This window comes from Drosophila ananassae (genome assembly GCF_017639315.1).
Source record: "Drosophila ananassae strain 14024-0371.13 chromosome 4 unlocalized genomic scaffold, ASM1763931v2 tig00000054, whole genome shotgun sequence".
In the NCBI taxonomy this organism is placed as follows: domain Eukaryota; kingdom Metazoa; phylum Arthropoda; class Insecta; order Diptera; family Drosophilidae; genus Drosophila; species Drosophila ananassae.
The window spans coordinates 6,380,401-6,402,449 of record NW_025319037.1 but is presented as its reverse complement, the minus strand read 5'-3'; the positions used below and the strand labels follow the sequence as shown (position 1 = coordinate 6,402,449).

The following is a 22,049-nucleotide window of genomic DNA, read 5'->3' as shown; positions in this document are numbered from 1 at the left end:
TTCAGTCGGATATTTCCTTCCAGCGCTTTTTTTATACTTGATCCTCGATCAGTTACAAATTTTACTTTGTCTATGCTGTCTAGCTGTTTACTTTGTCGAGACATTTTTTCCGCTGTGGACCTCTGGTAATCCATCGATTTATGACCCAGGACCAGACTTTGAAGTCTTGCGTTCTTAAAAAAGCGGACGATTACTCCCAGGAAGTTCCGCTGCTCTTAGTTGTCAGTCCACATGTCGACAGCGTTTCTTAAATTTTTTTGCCAATTCCACTCTTTTTTCGGCTGCTTCCTTCCGGTTTTTCGGCTTAGAATCGTCGGATCGGGAAGTAAGTCGTCAATATCCACGTTGCTCCCGTATGTGGCTCCTACTTTAATACAAAATTTGACCAGCTTTTTAAAGCCGAGTCCCGATACTGCAGTCAAAGGGCGACAATCCTGGACGATCCATGATGTACACTTGTTGATTGCCTTCTTCTTATCCGCATCCGTCACTTTTACTCCTTCGGTGGGTTTTTTGAATGCAGAACTCGTGTCTTGACTATTTGGAGGTTTGCATATGAGAGTATTTTGGTAATTTTACGTAAGTGCTGCAGAAAATCCACCCATCCACCAGTGATGCATCTTCTCTATGACGATCATTTAGAATATTCCTTTTATTTTTCCGTCTTGGAATAGTTTTAAGCTCGCCACTTGCAATGTTTCGGCGAATAGCTTCGGATTCACTTGTCATGTTTTTCAATTGGACAACCATTAATAAATGACTGAAGTGTAACGAAAATTTATGGATAGTACATGCGCATACCTATGTACACATGTGTGTCCGTATCTGTATACTAATTTTTGGCAACAAATCACTATTTCTTTCCCATAGATCCCATAGATTAATGCGTAGACACCCAGGTGTTTATGAAAACACTCAAAATTGTCATGTGTGTTTTTACTATTCATGTAGTTTTTGCACAATCATGATTTTTAATAGTCTCTCATTCCACAACTTTTTAGGGTGGCAAGAATGATTCGCACTCACGATCGTAAAATTCCAGAGTGTCTTGCATCTGAAGAAGCACATGCACTATATGAACAAGTGCAAGAAAGGCAATACAACCATTTAACTCATAGGAACTTGTGTGTGTCACATCATGTCATTTTTCTGATAAGTGGCGAGTGTTATCCATGCCATGCATTGGGTGTAGAAAAGTGCCACCCGTGCCATTCTCTGGTGTTTATGCCGTCTGTCCAGATGGACACCAAGGTATGTTACTTTAAATATTTTTGGAATGTGTTTGTTATTCAGAGATTCAGGCATTTTTCCAATGCCATGTCATAAATGTTCCATAGATATAATGGGCATTTAGAGCGGTTCTGCTCACCAATATAATCTGCAAATGTTACAGTTATTGTGGCATTATTCATCACATCACGTGGGTCACCTATTTTATGGTACTTTAAATGGATGATATTCGGAAAGAAAATCTTTGTACCGCACTTCTTAGCTGTAGGTATGACTTCATTATAAAACGGATATTCGGTGGAAGAAATATTTTGACTTTTTTGTATTAAGCATCCCAGTCAAACGCGGTTGAATGACTGGGTTTCATGCACAGAAGCTGAGGAGCAATACTCCCGTATCTCATTTGTCTTATGGTTTACTAATTCGATGGTCTCGTGTTTCTCTTGAAAATAACTTTTACACAGACAAGAGAAGATATATTAGGCTTATGCTAGGCTAATGGCTCAATGCAAGATTTTAGAGAGTAAATCCATGATAATACAATATATATACACATATTTTGTATTAAGCGTTTTCCTGCCCTACGCTCAAACGGCATATGTAGGTATCAAAAGCATCTCTAAAGCATCTTGCCTTTCCTTGACTGGGATCCTCCTTGTGTCCTCAATTATCGCGCCATTGCGCCAAAAATACGATTTTCGTTAAAGATTGAAGTCAAACTCAACATCCGCCATGTAGCCGATAAGTCCTGTGTGATCCCTTAGTTATAGGTGGACTTCTTTGCACTTGTGCTTAGAAGGATGCCGAAGAAACGATCACTGTTAGACCTTACCATTAATGTACGCCAGGCACAAGATTTTGAGTGCAGTCTTTATATTTCATCAGTACTCTGGAGCACCTTTTTATTCGCCTTGCTGACTGTGCCAGCTTCGTGTTGGAACTACTGTTATGGGAAGTTTAAATAGGACGACTATCCAAATTAGTTTTTTGCCAATAAATTAAATACCAAATAATTTTCAACAATCAACTTTTTATATTATAAGTTCTGTATCATTTGATAAATATGTTTTGGAGTGAGGGTTATTTCTCATATTTTTAAATACGAAAAATAAAATAAACTTTTTTTTATCCAAAATATTGTTTTGCATTCATTTATTTTTATTGCTTATGAAGGTATCTTGTCTGGTGGTTTTCCTTTCCAAAAGTTCATGTTGATCAAAATTTTATGATCACAAACAGGCTGCGTTTATTGTTTTTTTGCACGGGATCATAGCTAGCTTGGTTGTGGCCACAAACTAATATAGGCGTTCTTCCGTTCGTAAACTGTTATTAATGCTGACGCAAAAATGGGGGAAGTTAAAAGACTTACCTGCGAGTTTTCTACAGAAATTATGTTGTTGCTGCTGTAGATTATGGTTCAATTTTATTTTAACAGTTGATGGGTTGTTTCAAGTTGTGAGTAGAGAATTGCATAAAAAACACTCGCGATACTAATTTTACGACACTTGATTATTGATTTGTAACTGACTTTATTTGCTTATGTGGTTCTTATATTCTAGATGTACAGTTCTTGAACTTGTGTAGAGCGTAAGACTTTGACAGCAGTTCAGAGAGCGTAAGACTTCCTTAAACAGTTGCACCAGAAGATTGGAGTTAGCGGTAGTGTAAACATTTTTTCATGGTTTCATTGTCTTGGGAATTGGCAGCTTTGAATTCTAGGCTCTAGGGGTACTAATCAACCAGCTTGTAATTCTAGCTTATTATGTAAAAGTACGTATTTTGCTTGTAATATAGTTTCCAATAAGTTTGCATATCTGCAAATTTTTTTTAGTATGCATATGTATGATATTGCCCAATATTGCTAATTCTGATCAATAATTAATTTATTAGAATTAATATTACACTTTATTGAAGTTGAATTCTTCTAGTACATTTCGACAATAGCGTAATATATACAATAATTCATATATTTTTTTATCAATATTTTAATAAATAAAGAATATATAGAAAGCACCTTATAAGGTCAGTTATAAACAAGAATCTTACATTCGTGCTCATAGACACGTCCCTGAAAAAAATTACATCTGGAGCAGTCAAAATCATATAAAACTAAATAACGTAGTCAAAATTAAGTATTTTTTTAAAACAGAATTTCGTTTCATTATTATATATTTAATTGTAATAATGAATCGTAGTGTGTGGGTTTAAGCATTAACTATTTAAGCTAAATAATTAATGTTTATGTTTAGCTATTAAAAAAATTGTTTTCGGTTTTTAGTCAATATTTAGTTAATAATTAATCATAAATATACCATTTTATAAATGATTTTCACATGCCTAATCAAAAAATAATGGATATGGGCACTTAATTATCTTTTGATAAATATCAAAGAAAACTGTGGTTAACTTCAAAACGTAGACGTCATCTTAACAACAAAAAAATAAAATATTAGGGGAGATCTACCAGCACTTCAAAACATTATACCAACACTGCATAATTTTAAACAATTTTAATATGTGGTTATTCTACGTGATGTCTGTAACGACGAAGCCGCGTACTATTTTCAATTTTTTGATCTCCAAGGGGCGGCGAAACATTTCCTTTTGGATTTAGCTCATTCCATGAAATACAACCTGACACCTCATGCTATCCAAAATTGTCATCGTTGGTGTTAAGTATGTTGCCATCAAAATTTTCTGGTGTTTGGTTAGATACACCACGGTTCCTTTAAAAATATTAATTATCAACAAACATCAGTCAAACAATTTTTAAATTTTAAGTTACCGGCTAGAAGTTCTAGATCGAGGCCTTTGGAATCTAAGTTGTAATTGAGTGGAATCGGTCACATACTTTCCTTCCATAGATTCACGCCGGCGTCTTAATGCTATAAAGAAATTTAAGCTTCATTTAATAATTACTATACACTTATTATACCCATACAAGGTTGGTAATTATATTTTTTATACCCTTGCAGAGGGTATTATAATTTTGGTCGAAAGTGTGCAACGCAGTGAAAGAGGCATCTCCGACCCTTTAAAGTAAATATATTCTTGATCAGGATCACCTTCTGAGTCGATATAAGCATGTCCGTCTGTCCGTCAGTTTCTACGCAAACTAGTCTCTCAGTTTTAAAGCTATCGAGTTGAAACTTTGCACACATCCTTATTTCCTTTGCAGACAGTACATAAGTCGGAACGGCCGGGATCGGTCGACTATATCCTATAGCTGCCATATAACTGATTGATCGGAAATTTGGCTTTTGCAAAAAAAAAAATTGATGCTGATTCTCCGGTTGCCATAGTTAAATTATAATCACCAAAGGTATTTATTAAATTTTCCAAATTGACATTTTTTAATTTTTTGTTAAATTTTAACAAAAAAACTTCTTCACCCTTTTTAAGGGTATTAAAATTTTGGTCAAAAGTGTGCAACGCAGTGTAAGAAACAACTCCGACCCTATAAAGTATGTATATATATTCATGATAAAAATTACCTCCTGAGTCGATATAAGCGTGTCCATCTGTCCGTCCGTCTGTTCGACTTTCTGTCTGTTTCTATGCAAACTAGTCTCAGTTTTAATTGACTTGAAACTTTGCAGATATCCTTCTTCTATTTTCAGGCAATATATAACTATTTATAGCTGCCATATATTTGATTGATCGGAGGAGGTGATGACCTGCATGCCCTGGAATCCGCGAGAAGACTCTATAAGACTCTATAGTCGAAAATTTTCTTTTGGCATCCGATCTGGATGAATTTTACACCAATCGAAGGTATTGATTTAATAAGTTAATTTTTAGCTGCCAAACATTTTCCAAAAGTCGATTGGTTTGGGAGAAATTAGAATGAAAGTAAAAAAAATTTGAATAACTATATTGGGGCATTTATTTGAATATTTTTATATATTCGAATTTATAAATATGCGTTGATTGTTACCTCAACCGACCCGATCCGACATTTCTTTCAGAAGTTATTAAAGGAATTCGATTTTTACAGCTTTTACAATTGAAGGCAGTTTATCTGGTTCTGTTTGCACTATTTTTTTCATGGCAATCCTGAATTGCAATCTTATAAATTTTTTTATATGGCAATCCTATGTAAAAAATATTCTTGCAAGAAAAACAAACAAAAAATCAGGCACGTGCCGAATAAGAATATTTTTTATATGCAATTTTTTACATAATATTTTGGGTTTCATATTCAGATTCGTCACCGGTATTTAACCTCGTCAAGAGGTTTTTTTAAATATATCGGATATTGCGCGGTTCGCACTGCATACGTACAGCCCACCTCCCGTCCAACCGACCGAGGGACGCTGCCACACAACGTATGGCTCGAATCGCGGGAATAGATCCGAGATAGTTTAAGCGAAGAGTAGGAGAAAGATATCACGAGAAAGAATGTTGCACAGATAAGGCGTTTAGGATTTAAGATTGTTAGTGGAGCAAAGTGACAAGATGTGGCAGAGACCATTGTAGTCCGAACATAATACCCTGAACGGATAGCGTTTGACATATGTCGAACTACAATGGCTAAGGTGTAGAGGACAAAAGTTTCTAGTCCTTCTACTAGGAACATTACAATTTACGCGTATTAGCAAATGCTGGCTGTCTATATTTCCATAAATAAGATTATATAGAAACATGACACCCAGCATCGTTCTACGGTTTGTTAATGATGGTAAGTTGATTAGTAAAAGTCTACTACGATAAGAGGGGAGGTGAAGATTTGCATCCCAATTAAGCCCCCTAAGAGCGAAAGTCAGGAAGTTTTTTTGTACAGATTCTATTCGTTTTGAGGATTCTATTCTACTCCGTTTTGAGGACTCCAGACACACGATCCATACTCAAGAATCGGACCAATGATGTATATAACGTTTTAGTTATGTACGGGTCATTAAATTCCTTTGACCATCTTTTAATAAAACCAAGCACACCCATAGCTTTATTAACCATGGTAGATATATGGTCGGTAAATTTAAGTCTCAAATCTAATAGGACACCCAAATCGTTAACCTGAGTTAATCGTTGTAAGGCGTTTCCATGGAGAAAGTACATAGCCTGGTGAGGACTAGATCGATAAAAAACATAAGTTTACATTTCGATCCATTAAGCTTTAGGTTATTTGCTAAACACCAATTTTGAAATTTATCCAAATCGGATTGAAGTCTAGACTAGGCGCTAGTGAATTTATACTGAAGATATAGCTTAACGTCATCAGCGTATATAAGTATAAGTGATGGTCCAATATGGCTTCCTTGGGACCCCAGATGTGGCGCGGACTAAACTCGAGGTAACATCTTTATAGAAGACACGTTGGGTTCTCCCAGATAAGTAGCTCGAAATCCAGACAAGAAGATCAATTGGGAATCCTAAAAGACTGAGCTTACTTATAAGAAGCGACTGGTTAACAGAGTCAAACGCTTTACTAAAGTCAGTGTAAATGACGTCTGTTTGTAAACCATTCGGAACCCATTCGTAATAAAAGATGTTAGCTCCAATAAATTGGTAGTAGTGGAGGGGCGCTTCATGAAGCCATGCTGGGCTATAACATTCTGCGTTATGCACGGTGAAATTGGACCGATCTACTAAGTATCTTGAATAACTAACTATATAGCCAGATAATCTATGTTTATTTAAAATTCTACTCATAATGTTCTTTAAATTTATAAGGAGCCTTGTATATAATATTGTATACATAAATCAAGCCCAAACCTGATTCTATAGTGTGCCAAAATTTGAGCTTGAATAGTTCAGTACTTTTTAAATGTATAGAGGTTGGAGATACGGACACAACATTTTTATATATATAGATTGAGTTTCGGAACGTGATATTAGATCCTCCAACGCGCACGCGAATTTGAACTTCATGCAGCGGTAATAAATTACAAATTGACTCTCCATTTTATTTAGAAAAAATTTGTATCCGAAATATAAAAATGCTGTTTGAGAATTTTCCCGGCAATTATTCGAATTTTTCTCCCTAGACCTTCACGAATAATTCAATACCAAGATAAGATAAATCCGTTCAGCCGAACAGCAATTCTTCTTGCTTTCTTTAAGTATTCTTTTCTTTTTAAGCATTCTTTTTAAGTATACAGATAGATAGGTTGAATTGATGGTGAAATTCTCATAAGGATCAGCCAACTATATATTAAATTTGTATTTATTTTGCTTTATTAAATGTGTTCTTATATTGCGAAGAGTTTAGATTTCGGTTCTGTCTGCTGTTTAGATTTCGGTTCACCTTTGATTTTTAAAGATCACTGTCACTTTTATAATAAAGCGTTGGATTAATATTTACACTAAAAATTTTGGTTGGCACGAGTTTTATTTTTTAAATTTAAATTAGTTTTATTAAATAGTTTTTGGAACTTTTTGTGTCGTATCCAAACGTTGGACGCCAATAATTCAGACTTCCGACTAAGACTGTCATTTCTTAATTCTATGATTAATAATTTGACCTCGGCCTAAGAGAAATTGGGAACATGGAACTCTTCACAAGCTATCAAGGAGATGACGATGCAACTGCAGATACAATTTGCAAATTTATTATTACCAAATTAATAAAAAAAAAATTTAACCGATCTGGTTGGAAACCGACTGACCGGAAATTTATGTATACTTTTAATAAGGGGCTCTGCTTTTGAAATTGAATCGAGGCATATATTGTTTAAAATATTATTTTGGGGTTTGCGCAAAACAGTTCTTAATATGAGAGCAGAAAAATTCAATTACAATGCAGATGCAATTTTGAACTTGATTGTTGTCAAATTGATAAAACGGGATCGATATTGATATTTACTTTGAATAAAGCGGGTTTGCCAGATTGTTTATAATATTAGTGTGGGATCTGCATAGAAGAATTAAATTACAGAGATTGACTGAGTGCAAGCCTTCCAGTCGAATTATATAGTCGAGAGGTTATGTGTATGGGTTTGAACTCATCCCGAAAATGTATATTAAATATCAAAAAAATCAAAACTCTGCCGTTGAGACGTTAATTCCGGCGAGCGCTTGAAAAAAAAGCCCAGGCAGCGGCCACAACATAGATTACATTACTAAAATATAATAAGTATAGTTTGCATTATCTTAATTTATCTTTTCGCTATAGATGGTCGCAAGCCGACTCTTCTCGGCCGCTCGGCTTTAACGGGCTTAATCTGTTGCATTAAGCTTGCGAGCTTTCGCTCAGCCTATATTCTAAGGCTTTTTGCCATTTATCCCAGTGCACACGCATCATAAATTGGAGCTTTTGTCTCACTTCATTTCATATGTGCCCATAAATAAACAATATTATATCGTTCTAAAAATAATTCATTCCGTGTTATTATTTGGATAAAACGTCATTGAAAAATCTCTGTGCTCAAACATTGGTGACCCCGACGTGATTAAATTAATAAAATTAACAATTTCACGAACATAAAATAGAACCAGTCAATATATTTGATTCTGTTTTGCGCAGATTATGTTTGTCTAAACATATGTACGTAGATTTTTGATGTTCGCCGCGCACAATTATAATTAAATATTATATAATCAAATAAATTAAAAGAAATATAAATTTTTTTGGGGGTCTTTATTTTAATTAAGCGTAGTTCAATTATAGTGACGATAAACTCCACCTTTGCCAATGGAGTTTCCAGTATTCAGGTGGACCCAGCGGTCAGTCGGAGTTTTCAAACCTTGCCTAATCTTCCTCTTTCTACTTTTAGCGAGGATATTCGGAGAGGGCTGAGTTTCACTCGGTTTTTTCGTGGTTTTTTCCCCCAATCGTGGGCTGCAATCCTCATTTAAGTAAGGTGAAAAAGTTTCAGAGGTTGCAATCTTGTCTTCGCGACTCAGTTTAGAGGCAGTCCTAGCAAATCTTTGAGAAGAATTTGATGTCGCAGTGCATCTTTTTGAGAAAAGATTCAATAACCTTCGGTTGATATATCAGGCTCATGTGAACGAGATTCTGGGCCTCCATCTATTGGAAGGTGGCACATTGGCAGCGCTTCGAGGGCTTTTAGATAAATTCAATGCCCATATGCGAGCCTTGAAAACCTTAGGGACGACAGTTCAGATCGCCGGCTGCATCATCTTCAAAGGTTGGACCCAACTACCCAGGCCAAGAGGGAGGAAGTACCCCTCTGCATTTATTGAAGTTACAGTCTTTCAGCAGTCAGCATTCGCGGACCTTCAGCCTAGTTTTAGCTTGGATGTCTCCAGTTGGATTATTTCATCCAACCTCACTTTGGCTGATCCCAAGTTTTACCGACCACAACGTATTGGTTTACTTATCGGAGCCAGTCTTTTCTATGAGCTGCTGTGTGTTGGGCAAATCCAGCGCTCAGCTGGCCTACCGTTGCTGCAAAAAACCGGCTTGGATGAATTGTGTGTGGTTGTGGTTCCCATATAGAAAGAAAGAGACGATGAGAAGAGCTCAAGCTAGCTGGATGAGCGCTTAGATTGCCTGCTCCGTAAAATTTGCGAAATCGAAGACTACGCTGAGCCTGTTGTGAAGTGGATGAAGGAGGATGAAGGAGGAGGACTCATGTGCCTACTCTGTGGGACTTCCGCTGAAAGGCAGCTCTGAGTTTCTAGGTGAATCCTACTCCCAAGTCGTGCGGCGATTTCTCTCCCTCGAAATAAAGTTTTGCCGTCAGCCGTCCATTGAAGGATCAGTATGCAACCAAGCTCATGATACTTTTTGATGGACCGGCTGCCACCACCTCTGGGTATTCATTGAATGATGTGTTGATGTGTAGTCCAGTTACCCAACCAAAGCTTCTGCACATTCTTCTAAGGTTCCGTTACCATCGAGTGCCCATTACAGTAAAATATACCGATGCGTCAGAGTGTTCCCCGAAGGCAGCTATCTGAAGTGCATTCTTTGGCGGAATTCCACCCAGGATGAGTTGCAGGTTTTCAAATTGCATACTGTCACTTATGGGTACAATTTTTATCAGTTCGAGCAATGCATTAGTTGGCAGAGGATAAGCAGTCTATACTGTTGATCTATTTTCCGGAGATGACTCTATAGATGAGACCCTGCGTTTGAAATGGAGATTCAAGGAATTTGTGACTCCAGCATCGAGGCTTATGGAGCTTGCATTTATGTCATATCGAAGAATACAAGGTCAGAGAGTCATTTAATCTGCTTAAAGTCCCGAGTCGCACCTCTAAAAACTGTTACGGGGCCGAAACTGCAGTTATCTGGATTAGAGTTGCTGTCGGAGGTAGCTCAGTTGAAGGTTTTTCTGCAGGTGCGACATTTTCGCGTGGTGTTCTTTCCAAGAAGTTAATTGATGATAACCTGTGAAATGTAACCGTAAAATGTTACGTGAGTGTCCTTTATTAGCTTTGCTACCAAAGCCGTGCATTTAGAGCTTGTAAAGGATCTATCCACCGCTGCATTTTTAAAAGCTTTAAAACGGTTTATATGCACTCGCCGAAAGCCGCAGCACATTTGGTCTGACGATGCAACCAATTTTGTTGGAGCTAAAGGACCTGCTCCAACTCTACATAAGCAATGAGCTTCAACAAGCGCTTCTGGAATTTTGCGCGATTGAGTCCATTTATTGGGCTCTGGAAAGCAACTCTCAAAACCGCAAAGTATATTTTTTACCGGGCTGTGGGATCCTCAGTTGTGTCACTCTGCTGTGTCACATTAGTGTTGTCATAAACTCACCGCCTTTATTGTCTCTTTCTGAAGATCCTCCAGCCCTTGATGTCCTAACTCCAGTTAATTTTTTGACTGGTGGTCTGTCAGTCAGTTTCATCGAGTCAACCGTATGGACAGTCTTCAGGGCCCGATGGAAAGAGGAGTATTTAAGCCTTCTTCACCAGCGCTCCAAATTGCGTGCGTCCGGCCCTGCCTTGGCGATTAACGATGTGGTTCTAATCAAGGACGAGAACCTACCCCGAATGAAGTGGCCGTTGGCAAGAATTCTGGATCTACCGCATCTGAAACTCCCAAGCGCGCAGCGGCTAAGCTTTCCCTATTGCCCTTCAAGGGTGAAGTTAAAGGACAGGCTTCAACTAGGGGGAAAATGTGTGGTCAGGCACCAGCCACGGCATAGATAAGATTAGATCACTAAAATATATTAACTAAAGTAAGTTGTATTGTCTTTTCCCAATTGTTGGTCGCAAAACGACCGATATTTAATTTCGTGTTATTATTTGGATAAAAGGTCATTGAAAAATATCAATGATCAAACAATCCCCTTGCAGTTTTTATTATACCTGTAGAGTTTATATGAATTAATAAAATAGGTATATTAATAAAAAAAAGAAAATGAAGTTAATTGGAAGTCTAGTATAAATTAGCATAGGGCGGAGCCCTATGAAAAGCTCAGTTGCGCTTGGAATATAGATCGAATTATAACGTAAAGCCGGGTGCACGCATTTGTTTTTCGTAGTTTTTTCATTTAATAATTTATGCAGCCACCCTTTTTCTTTTTTCTCGTGATTTTGTGAGGTAAAATAATCTCATTAAATGTTTTGGCGCCCCCGGGTGGACAGCTGTATGTAATTATTAAATAAAACAAAGCAACAACAAGTGACATTGGCACAATATATATACATTTAAATAAATAAAAGAGTTTATTAAAGGATCCGAAATCAAAACCGCAGGTATTTGTGCAAAAAATTGAAAGTCAAGAAAAGACAAATTTAAATCTGTCTTGTAAATAAATGAATATTTACTAACATAAATAAACAATTGCCTGTGAAAAAAATTAAAAGCATTTATGAGTTAACAATAGTTAACGAATTTAATAAAAAAAATAATAAATGACATTAAAACATTTATAATAAACACAATGTAATAGGCACCAGCCGTAAATATTTAGCTTAGATTTAAGACCATAGCTTAGATTTAAAGAGTTTAAGTCTGTATCTCAAAGAAGTAAGAGCGCGCTGTTCAATAAAGATTTAACTCCGACAATCGCCGGAAAAAATATCTATATTTTATTTGCCGGCTGAGTCACAAAAACAAAAACATGAAATTAACGAATGATTTGAACCACTCATTAAAAAGGTATTTTTATCTGATGCCAGTACAGAAGTTGATTGCGACTCATAGTGTAGAAAAGAGTTAGCAGCTAAATTTTACACTAAATCTTATGTAAAAAAAAAAAAAAAAAGTATAAATACAAATAAATTAATTTAAAAAAAATAATTATAATTATTTTACACCAATTTAAAAGAAAACAGGAGTCATTTTTCCATCTTACATTTAATTTAATTTTGTTGTTCATCACTTTGCCCGGCCCGGACGGTAATATGAAACCCGCGGTCGAACAACTTTTTTTTGTGTGTTTGTTTTTATTTCCTGTGGCTGACCCTACTTATGTGCTGGCTGACTTTGTCTTTGTTTTTTTATTGTCGCTGCCCATATGAATATTTTCCGTAATTTAAGCCGCCTTTGTAGCAGAATTTTCTGTTAGCAGATTTTCACCCAACATTAATCTAGCTACTCATGACCGATTCATTATTTACCATAGAAGCAGAAAAAGTTATTCTAGGTTTGGAATCTGAGGGCGAAGGGGGCGTTCTATCGCCATTGGCGAAACTCGCAATTGCAACCCCTCGCGAAGAACTAATTATGGACCCCACACAGCTTAGCGCTATCATAGATATTGCTGTCGGCAATGCTTTGACAAAGCAAGTCGTTCAAAACCTGCACAAGAAACAGGAATTACGCCAAACAATTGATACGCTAGCTGCCAAAGTGGTACAAACCTTAGACACTATCCGTTGTGACGAGCCGTTAGATGCCGTCAAATGTTTACCAGAATTTGCGGGGACGCAGGAGTCGCACGTCTTTTGGAGACAAACGGTCTTTGCTGCATATCACATATTCCTTCGGTACGATTTAAATCAAGGGTACTATCCTCCTTAGGCACGGTTTTAAATTTCAACGCGATACTAAGTCACCTCGATTCCACATACAGTGACAAACGGCCGATACACGTCATCGAGCAGAAATTAGGAACCTTAAGACAAGGGGCCTAAACTTATTGCAGTATTATGAAGAGGTAGAGAAAAAGCTCATCTTGTTAACCAATAAAGTAAACATGTCCTACGATAAAGAAATTGATAAAAAACCTGTGTGGAAAATTCCGCGTAAACCGAAAGTCGGAAGACTTGCCGTCGGAGTCCAATCACGAGAGGTACGCCTTGCAGCTACCTTCGCAAAAAATAGAGAAGATAGGAAGCGTAGATCGAGAGCAAAAATGCGAGGTCGCCAACAGGAAAGGCTCCCCAGTCGGCAAATGCTCAAGTTCCTGACGGAAAAATTCCACACATGAACAAACAACCCAAGTTCAGGTTCGTGCTGATCAGCAAGATTACCAGAATAGGAGGCCTACTAATTCCGAACGGTCGAATTCCGCAAAAAACAGCAAAAACTGAACCATATTGGCCAGGGCGTAGGGGAGACATACGACCGTAACGCTTCCGACGTGGCAAGGGAAATATACGATGACGCCATCTGTGGGGCAGGGCATCCCTCTGCTTAGAAAATGTCGTTTCATAAGTGTGCTGATGTCAACTCAAAGAAAATAGATTGCTTTGGTAAAAACGTCATTCTTGGAAATGCTAAATAATAGGAAAAAATCCATTGCATATCCAAACGAAGCCGTACCCTACAACACCTTAGTTGTATTGACCATTAGAACGGTGAGCGAAGATCCCATTTATGCCAAACTAGACCCATATCCTATGGGAGCACCGGATTTCGTTAACATTGAAATCCAAGAACTGTTCAAAAACGGCATAATTCAGACATCGGCCTCCCCTTATAACAACCCAATATGGGTTGTGGACAAGAAAGGAACCGATGAGGCGGGTAATCGAAACATGCGATTAGTGAAAGACTTTTGCAAGCTAAACGAAAGAACGGTGTCCAACAGGTATCCCATGCCAAGCATATCAATGATATTGGGAATCCTGGGCAAAGCCAAGTACTTTACAACGCTGGACTTAAAGTCCGGGTATCATAAAATTATTCTCGCCAAAAAAGACCGCGGAAAATGTCTTTCTCGGTAAACGGGAGAAAATATGAATTTCGAAGACTCCCATTTGGACTAAAAAATGCAGACAGCATTTTCCAAAGATCCATTGACGATATCTTGTGAAAGATAATCGGCAAGTTTTGATATTTCAATGTCGATGACGTCATAATTTAGTTGGAAGACAAAAACTCTCACATCAAGCACGTAGACTGGGTTCTAGCCTGTACGATGCAAACATGAGAGTCTCAGCACAAAAATCTCGTTTTTTTTTAAAAAGCGTTAATTTTGTCGGGTTTATTGTCACCAGTAACGGGGCCACAGCTGATCCAGAGACGGTAAAGGCAATAAAGGAATTCATTATTCCTTTTCATATAATTTTTAGGTCTAGCAAATTTCTTAAGATGCTTTATAAAAGACTTTGCGTCAATAACCAGACCCACTTCCAAAATCTTAAAAGGGGAAAGTGGAAGTGTATCTAGGCATAAATCCAGAAATAACTGCACTGGGGTTTTCTGAAAAGCAGCTAAAAGCATATAAAAAATTGCGGAACATATGAGCGTCGAATGATATCATGCTCAGATATTCGGACTACAAGAAGGCATTTGATCTAATGACAGATGCCCCAGCCTACGGCATTGAGGCAGCGTGGTCCCAAGAAGCTCGTCCTATCACAATGATCTCGAGAACATTGAAGAACAGGGAGGTTAACTATGCTACCAATGAAAGAGAAGTGTTGGCGAATATATGGACATTAGGCAAATTGCGGCATTAGTTTCGTACTTTTTGGAAACAAAAGATGGCATATAATTTTATTTTATTTGCAAAGAGACATTACTCGATAAGCTCGCAGACACAGTCATCCAATGGTCCAAGTCGATCTGGTCCATGCATTCCCAGCCACAAAGTTCTGCAACTGCAAAAATAGAGTGCCAGATATTATTGCAGTTGACGAGAGGAGAGAAATTCTCATGACCGAACATAACAGGGCCCATAGAGCAGCCCAAGAAAACAAGAAGCGGGTACTCACCGAGTACTACTTGCCAAAAATGGACAAACTGGCAACGAAATTGTAACCAACTGCAAAAAACCCGCCAGGGCCAAATATGATAGTCACCCGAGTAAACAGTAGATAGGGTTCTGATGTGGGGAAATTGTTACACATTGAAATTTTCTCCACAGACAGAAAGTCTGTGGTGCAGCCCATTGCCTCCAGCACAATCGAAGACTTCAAACCGATGGTGATGCTCATGAATTTCTTCCTGCAGGCAAAGACTGTTTATTGCGACAAGGAACCATCGTTAAGCTCGCACACAATTTCGACCATGTTGACCGACCACTTTGTGGTTGGCATTTCAAATGCGCCATACACTGAACACAATGCACTGCAAAAAGAAGAGATGTCTAAATATCGAAGAAGAGATGTCTAAAAATCGATACTGTGGAGCTGATCTTACTAGCCACCACCAGATATAACAAGTCAAACCACTCTGTCATTGATATGTGGGCGGTAGACGTTATGTATACGTTATACAAACGCAAACGGAGAACACACCAACAGACATCCGAGAGAGGATCAGAGGCGCCCAAGTTGCGCTCAGGGCTAGGGAAAACGCCTCTCGCCAAAACAGGGTTTTTGAAGTTGGCGACAAAGTCCTGGTAAAATCAAACTGAAGACTCAGAAACCAACTCACATCGTTGTGCGAGGAAAAAACCGTTGAAGCGGACCCGGACCTGTCCACAAAGACAACCTTAAATAACACCATTAGGCTATACGCCTCCTATAGGTATAGGTTTTGGCCACTTGGCATTAGTTATAAGATCATGTTATTTTATGGTAAGTGATACCTTCTGGTGGTGGGAATTATCAATATAAACATAATCTAAAAAGAAAATTTAAATTTCCAGGTTCGAACTTATAGTTCTCCATTTGCTAAGATTGGCATCGGCATACATCGCGGACTTTTCACAAGCCAAGTACATCCCTATCGTGGAGGGCCGCACCCTACTATGAGAAGAGTTCGCGCATGTAACACACTCGGCAAACCTCTCGGAACACAAACAAGTCGTAGAAGATACAGCCGGCATGGATGACAAATTTCCGCAGTCTCACATGAGAAAGCTTCTAAAAGTAGACACTGACCACCTTCGAGATCTGGTGGATTCGTTGGAAGTGCACCGCAGAGTGGCCAGAACCGTGGCGGAAACTCCAGATGCAGAGGATTTGGAGAAAACTAGGTTCATAGAAACTCAACTAATAATATTCAAACGATAGATAAATAGAAATTAATACTAAAGTTCAAAACCAAATCAATTTACTAACAACTGCAGGTTCTGAATTCAGCCAAAAATTTCACAAATCGGCACTGGCCATTTATTCGAGACCTTACTGGCTCGCAATAGAATTTTAATGATGAAGTTGCAAAATTTAATGGTTGCTATTTCCTTAAAATCAATATCTTCAGCCTCACGTAGATTTGGAGTCAGTTCATGCGCCAGAGATCTATACGCAGGAGGAACTGCACTGCGAGGCCCAGCCAAGCAACTTGCTTCCAATCACCCACGTAGATGAGATTACCATCATCATCAATGACTATTCAGCGCAAGTTCGGGTTGTCAACGGGTCAGAAGTTTTGGAAGAAGTTCATGATCAACAAGACTCCGTACATCAATTACAACAACAAGAAAACTCCAGGAATCCGCTTTTAGCCGCTTTTAGGGGACGGCTATGCTGATATATAATACATTATGTATTGTGTATTACATTATGTATGGTGTATTATGCATGAAGTGCATGGTCAGCACATCCCGGTTATGCGCGGTCGGGCAACCGAACATAGCTTAGATTTAAAGAGTTTTAGTTAATGTCTGTATCTCAAAGAAGTAAGAGCGCACTGTTTAATAAAGATTTAACTCCGGCAGTCTCCATCATAATTATCTATTTTTTATTTGCTGGCTGAGTCATTAAGCCAGCGGCAACGGAGACAGTAAACTCCGCAACGTAATCTTCGTAACTCTACAGGGTAGCAGAGGAATACTACTGGAGAGCAGCGCAGCAACTGAAGCAGTAATACATTAATTAATTGATATATTAACTTAATTTATATATAATTCTAAAATCCCTGTCGCCCCCTACCTCCCCCAAAAATAATTTTATATATTTTGGCATAAATTATTTGGTGTACATACAAAAAGATACAGCGGTAAACTAATTGTTTTCGCTTCCCACCTTATTATTTTTTAGATACTCAGCGCCACGACTATTAAATTATTCGACTTTCAATTTATTAAGTAATTATTTTAGTTTTCGTTTTATAAAATTAATAAATTATTTTAATTAATTTCTTTCGAAATTAAAATTAAAATTTATTTAATTTAATTAATTAAAAACTATTTAAATAAATAATATTAAATATAAAAATTTGATTTGATTACATAACCCTTAATGATTTTTGAAGAAATCTTTCTAATGAAAAGAAGATTAAATGTTAAAGTAAAAAGCATTCGCCGGTTAGAGGAACGTTTGGAAGCGGGAATAATGAGTTGCAAGACCAGATCGAGCAATTAGATGAAATGGATGAATTTGGAGTCGAGTTGGAAGAATTAGCAATAACAACCAAGGCAAGGGTTATGTCCTTATATAATGCCTTCAATACAGCTGAAGACTCCCATCCAGAGAAGCGCATCATCAAGAAGGTTCTTCCACAGTTAAAGTGATTTTTATATGTATGCGTGCTTACACATTCACATAGACGGTTTCATGTGTGTGCGTTCGAATTCGTTTTGAAGCCAGCTAAATTTTTTGAATTTTGTAACTTTTCGGGCATGCTACCTAAGAATATGGGAGTAGTCATTATAATTTAACTATGAAAAAATTTTATTTTATATTTTTTTATAGTCGCAATCAAACACTCCCCGAGTTAAGACGTGCCTATAATTTAAGCGGAAGCTGCGTTAGCACTAAAGCTATTATTATTCGATTTACAACAAAAAACGAAAAAAAACCTGTGGTTGCTGATAAGCACTAAAAAAGCGTTGTTGTTAACATGAACAACGAGAGACAAAACCAAGTGTCTCCGATCCTTCTAAAGAAATAAATTGCTCTGGCCCATGCACCCAGCACCAGCTCCAATCAATGGAATTGAAGACGAAAGCGAAGCACTGGACTTGGTAACTGAAGACACCATAGATAAAACTGCCAAGCCGCCACCTATATTCTTATCTGAAGTCAGTAATATAAAAGAAATGCTAGCTTATCTCGAGACAAAAAATAAAAAAGAGCTTTTCTTTTATAAAGTTCAACGCGATGGTCAAGTAAGAATTATGGATAAGTCTATTAAAGAATACAGGAAACTTGTTAAAACTCTTTCTGGAGATTTTGTCAAATTTCACACATATAAGCTCAAAAATGAGAGGGCATTTAGAGTAGTCATTCAGAATTTTCTTTTCTCAACGGATATAGACTTAATTAAACAGGATGTGGAGTCCGAAGGCCATACTTCTAGAAATATAAGTAATATTAAAAGTCGTAACCAAAGAGCCATTGAACTTGTTTTACTTAGATATTGATCCCAACAATAAGAACTTAGATATATACGAAGTAAAACACATTGGTTAATATAGAACCCCCCCCCCCCCCCCCCCCCACCCCATAAAACCAAAGAAATCGTACAGTGCTACCGTTGCCAGGAATTTGGACATACAAAGTCAAACTCACAGATGTGTAAAATGCTCTCTTAGTCATCCTAGTAACATTTGTCTAAAAGACAAAGAACAGCCACCAAAATGTGCCAACTGCAATGAAGATCATGCTGCTAGTTACAAATGGTGTAAAGTTGATCAGGAAATTATATAAAAAAAATTGTAAGCGGACGCAACCACCTAAAAAACACCAAAGATGACAATAAAGGAAATGACTATGCTACACCTCAATCATTTGCTCCGTCTAATAATTTGACTCGACAACCCAAGGATTATCAATCATACGCTCAAGCTGCTGCAGGAAAAAGTAACTCAAACACGTCCCTAGAAAGAATAGAAAAGCTTCTAGAACAACAATTTCAACTTACGAATAATTTACTCAATGTGATAATGTTACTTGTAAACAAGCTATGAAAATAAACCTAAACTTAGGAATATTGAATGCCAATGGGCTCTCCAACCATGTAAATGAAATATCATTATTTTTAAAAACGAATGAAATTGACGGTTTGGTCATTGAGCCTTTACAATGACTTTTTCCCTTTTTCCAAAATAACAAAAAAGGGAATTATCTGTTTTAAAACGTTATAAAATGTTTATTTATTCGCATATGAAATGGAGTGCCAGAAAGCTCCGATTTAGAATGCGTATGCACTGAGATAGAGAGTACAAGTGGGCCCGCCTTTTACCATAGGACGGGCGAAAGCTCGTTAACTTAATGACAAAGATAAAATAAAACCGAGCGGCCGAGAAGAGTCGGCTTGCGACTAACAACAGCGATTAGAAAATGATTATATGCTAAACTATAATTATTACATTTATATATATATGATACATTTATATTGATTGAATTTATGCAGTGGCTGCTGCCTGACCCGACATACTACCTTCGAGGCCTGTCCTTCAACTTCATCCTAAGAGGCAATAGCTCTAAGTGCACGGCTTAAGTAGCAAAGCAAATGAAAACACTCACGTAACATTTTACAGGAGCTTTATTGCGAACTTCTGGCTTATAGTAAAATGGGCCGCAAAAATAATAGCCAGCAGAGCACGAAGCCCCGTGTGTAGATTACGCTCATGGAAATCAACAATTATAGCCCGAGTAACTGGATGGCTCCTAGGCAATATAATTAGATGACGACTATCAAAATCCAATATAGAATTTCTTAAACGACCGTCCACACGCAACAGGCAACTTGTCTAAAAAAGGAGAGGATGTGGCAAGTATGCTGGCTGACGAAATTTCCTTTCCATTCTGAAGCGCCTTTATGTCACCAGACGCAATAGTAGGTGGGTTCCAGCCTTGATGTCGCTAGCAGTAACACCCTTGTGACGGACGGCGCCACAGCTGAATCGCACCAGCAGAAATACCTCCCATCGTAGACCTTCAACTGAGCTGTTTCCGACATAAGCCGAGCCAGCAACTCTGCTCCAGATAACTCCAGTTTTGGTACCATAACTGTTTTTAGAGGAGCGACTCGGGACTTTGAGCAGAGTAAATGACTTTCTGACCTTGTACCCTTCGATACTTCAGACTGTGATGATACTGACCATCTAGGGAATTCAGCACTCTGCGCCATGGCGAAGCTGGAACAAATCATGTCCCAATCGGAGTGAAGAGCTTGAGGTAGACTTTCATCCCAGGACAACTTCTCACGGCATAGCTTCTGAAGAAAAATCTTCGCCTTCGTAATGACAGGTCCAACAAGCCCTATCGGATCATAAAGCCGGCGATTGAGGAGAGGATGATCTGCCTAGTGGGCTTCGAGGGTGACTGAAGCATTTCAAACGAAAATAGCAAGCGATCAGTAGAAGGGTCCCAAGCTAGGCCAAGAGTCTTCGTAAAGTTGCTGCCATCATCAAACCTTAGGAACGACTCTCGATCCTCTTCCGGTACGTCAGAGAGCACTTCAGAAAAATTGGAGCACCACTTTCTCAACCGAAATTGGCCGTTGGCGAGGATCCCCGATGTTTGCTGCTTTATGTTGGTAGCCTCCTCTATGGAGTCACCTCCGGAAATTAGATCATCAACATAAAAATCGCGACGCAGAATTTCGGCACCCTTTGGAAACATAGACTGCTCATCCTTTGCCAACTGATGCATTGCTCGAATTGTTAAAAATGAGCCTGGCTTTGTCCCATAAGTGACCGTATCCAGTTTGAAAACCTGCAACTCATCCTGGGTGGAATTCCGCCAAAGAATGCACTGCAGATAGCTGTCCTCGGGGAAAATTCTGACGCATCGGTAAATTTTGCAAATATCTCCTGTAATGGCCACTCGATGGCCACGAAACCTTAGAAGAATGTGCAGCAGCTTTGGTTGGATAACTGGACCAGACATCAAAACGTCATTCAATGAATACCCAGACGTAGTGGCAGCCGAACCATCAAAATCAACCCAGAGCTTGGTTGTTGAGCTGTCCTCCTTCAAAACGCAGTGATGTGGCAGGAAATACTGTCTGGTCGTAGACTAGGCAGGACTCGAGACATATGCCCCACATCTAAATACTCCTTTATGAACGCAGCATACTGATCCTTTAATTGAGGCTGACGGCAAAGCTTCCTTTCGAGGGAGAGAAATCGCCGCAAGGCTCGTGAGTACGACTCACCTAGCAACTCAGAGCTGACCTTCAACGACAGCTTCACCGAGTAGGCGCCTGACTCGAGCCGAGCAGAATTCTGCACGAAATGCGTCTAGCAATCTAATTCCTCTTTCGTCCACTTCACAATGGGCTCGGAGCAGTCTTCGATTTCCCAAAACTTACGGAGCAGTCACTCTAAGCGCTCATCCAGCCGGCTTGAGCTCTTCACAACGTCCTTGCGGGCTGTGGCTACGAACGACTTTCTCTCCAGATGTGAACCACCGCCACATACAACCCATCTACGCCGAGTTTTCTGCAGCACCGGTAGGCCAGCTGAGAGCTGGATTTGACCAACACACACCAGATCATAGAATAGACTGTCTCTGATAAGTAAATCAATCCGCTGCGGTCGAAAAAACTGGGGATCAGCCAAAGTGAGGTTTGACGGAATATTCCAGCTGGAGACATCCAAGCTAAAACTAGGCTGGAGATCCGTGATGTTGGTGGCGATTACAGCATTGACGAGGGCCAAATACTC

At 38.5% G+C, this 22,049-nt stretch overlaps 1 protein-coding gene across 2 annotated transcripts in view; it reads right to left on the bottom strand.

Annotated features, from left to right (window-relative positions):
* Positions 1-2,742: 2,742 nt before the first annotated feature.
* The window catches only part of LOC6505445 (tau-tubulin kinase homolog Asator), a 178,499-nt gene continuing 159,192 nt past the window's right edge, over positions 2,743-22,049 (bottom strand). For both annotated transcript variants that reach the window (XM_044717661.1, XM_044717660.1), the window contains 2 exons: positions 4,016-4,115; positions 2,743-3,956 (listed from right to left, as the gene is read on the bottom strand). In XM_044717661.1, the coding sequence (XP_044573596.1) occupies positions 3,878-3,956; positions 4,016-4,115 (179 nt within the window). In that variant the 3' untranslated portion in view covers positions 2,743-3,877. The remainder of the gene's footprint in view (positions 3,957-4,015; positions 4,116-22,049) is intronic.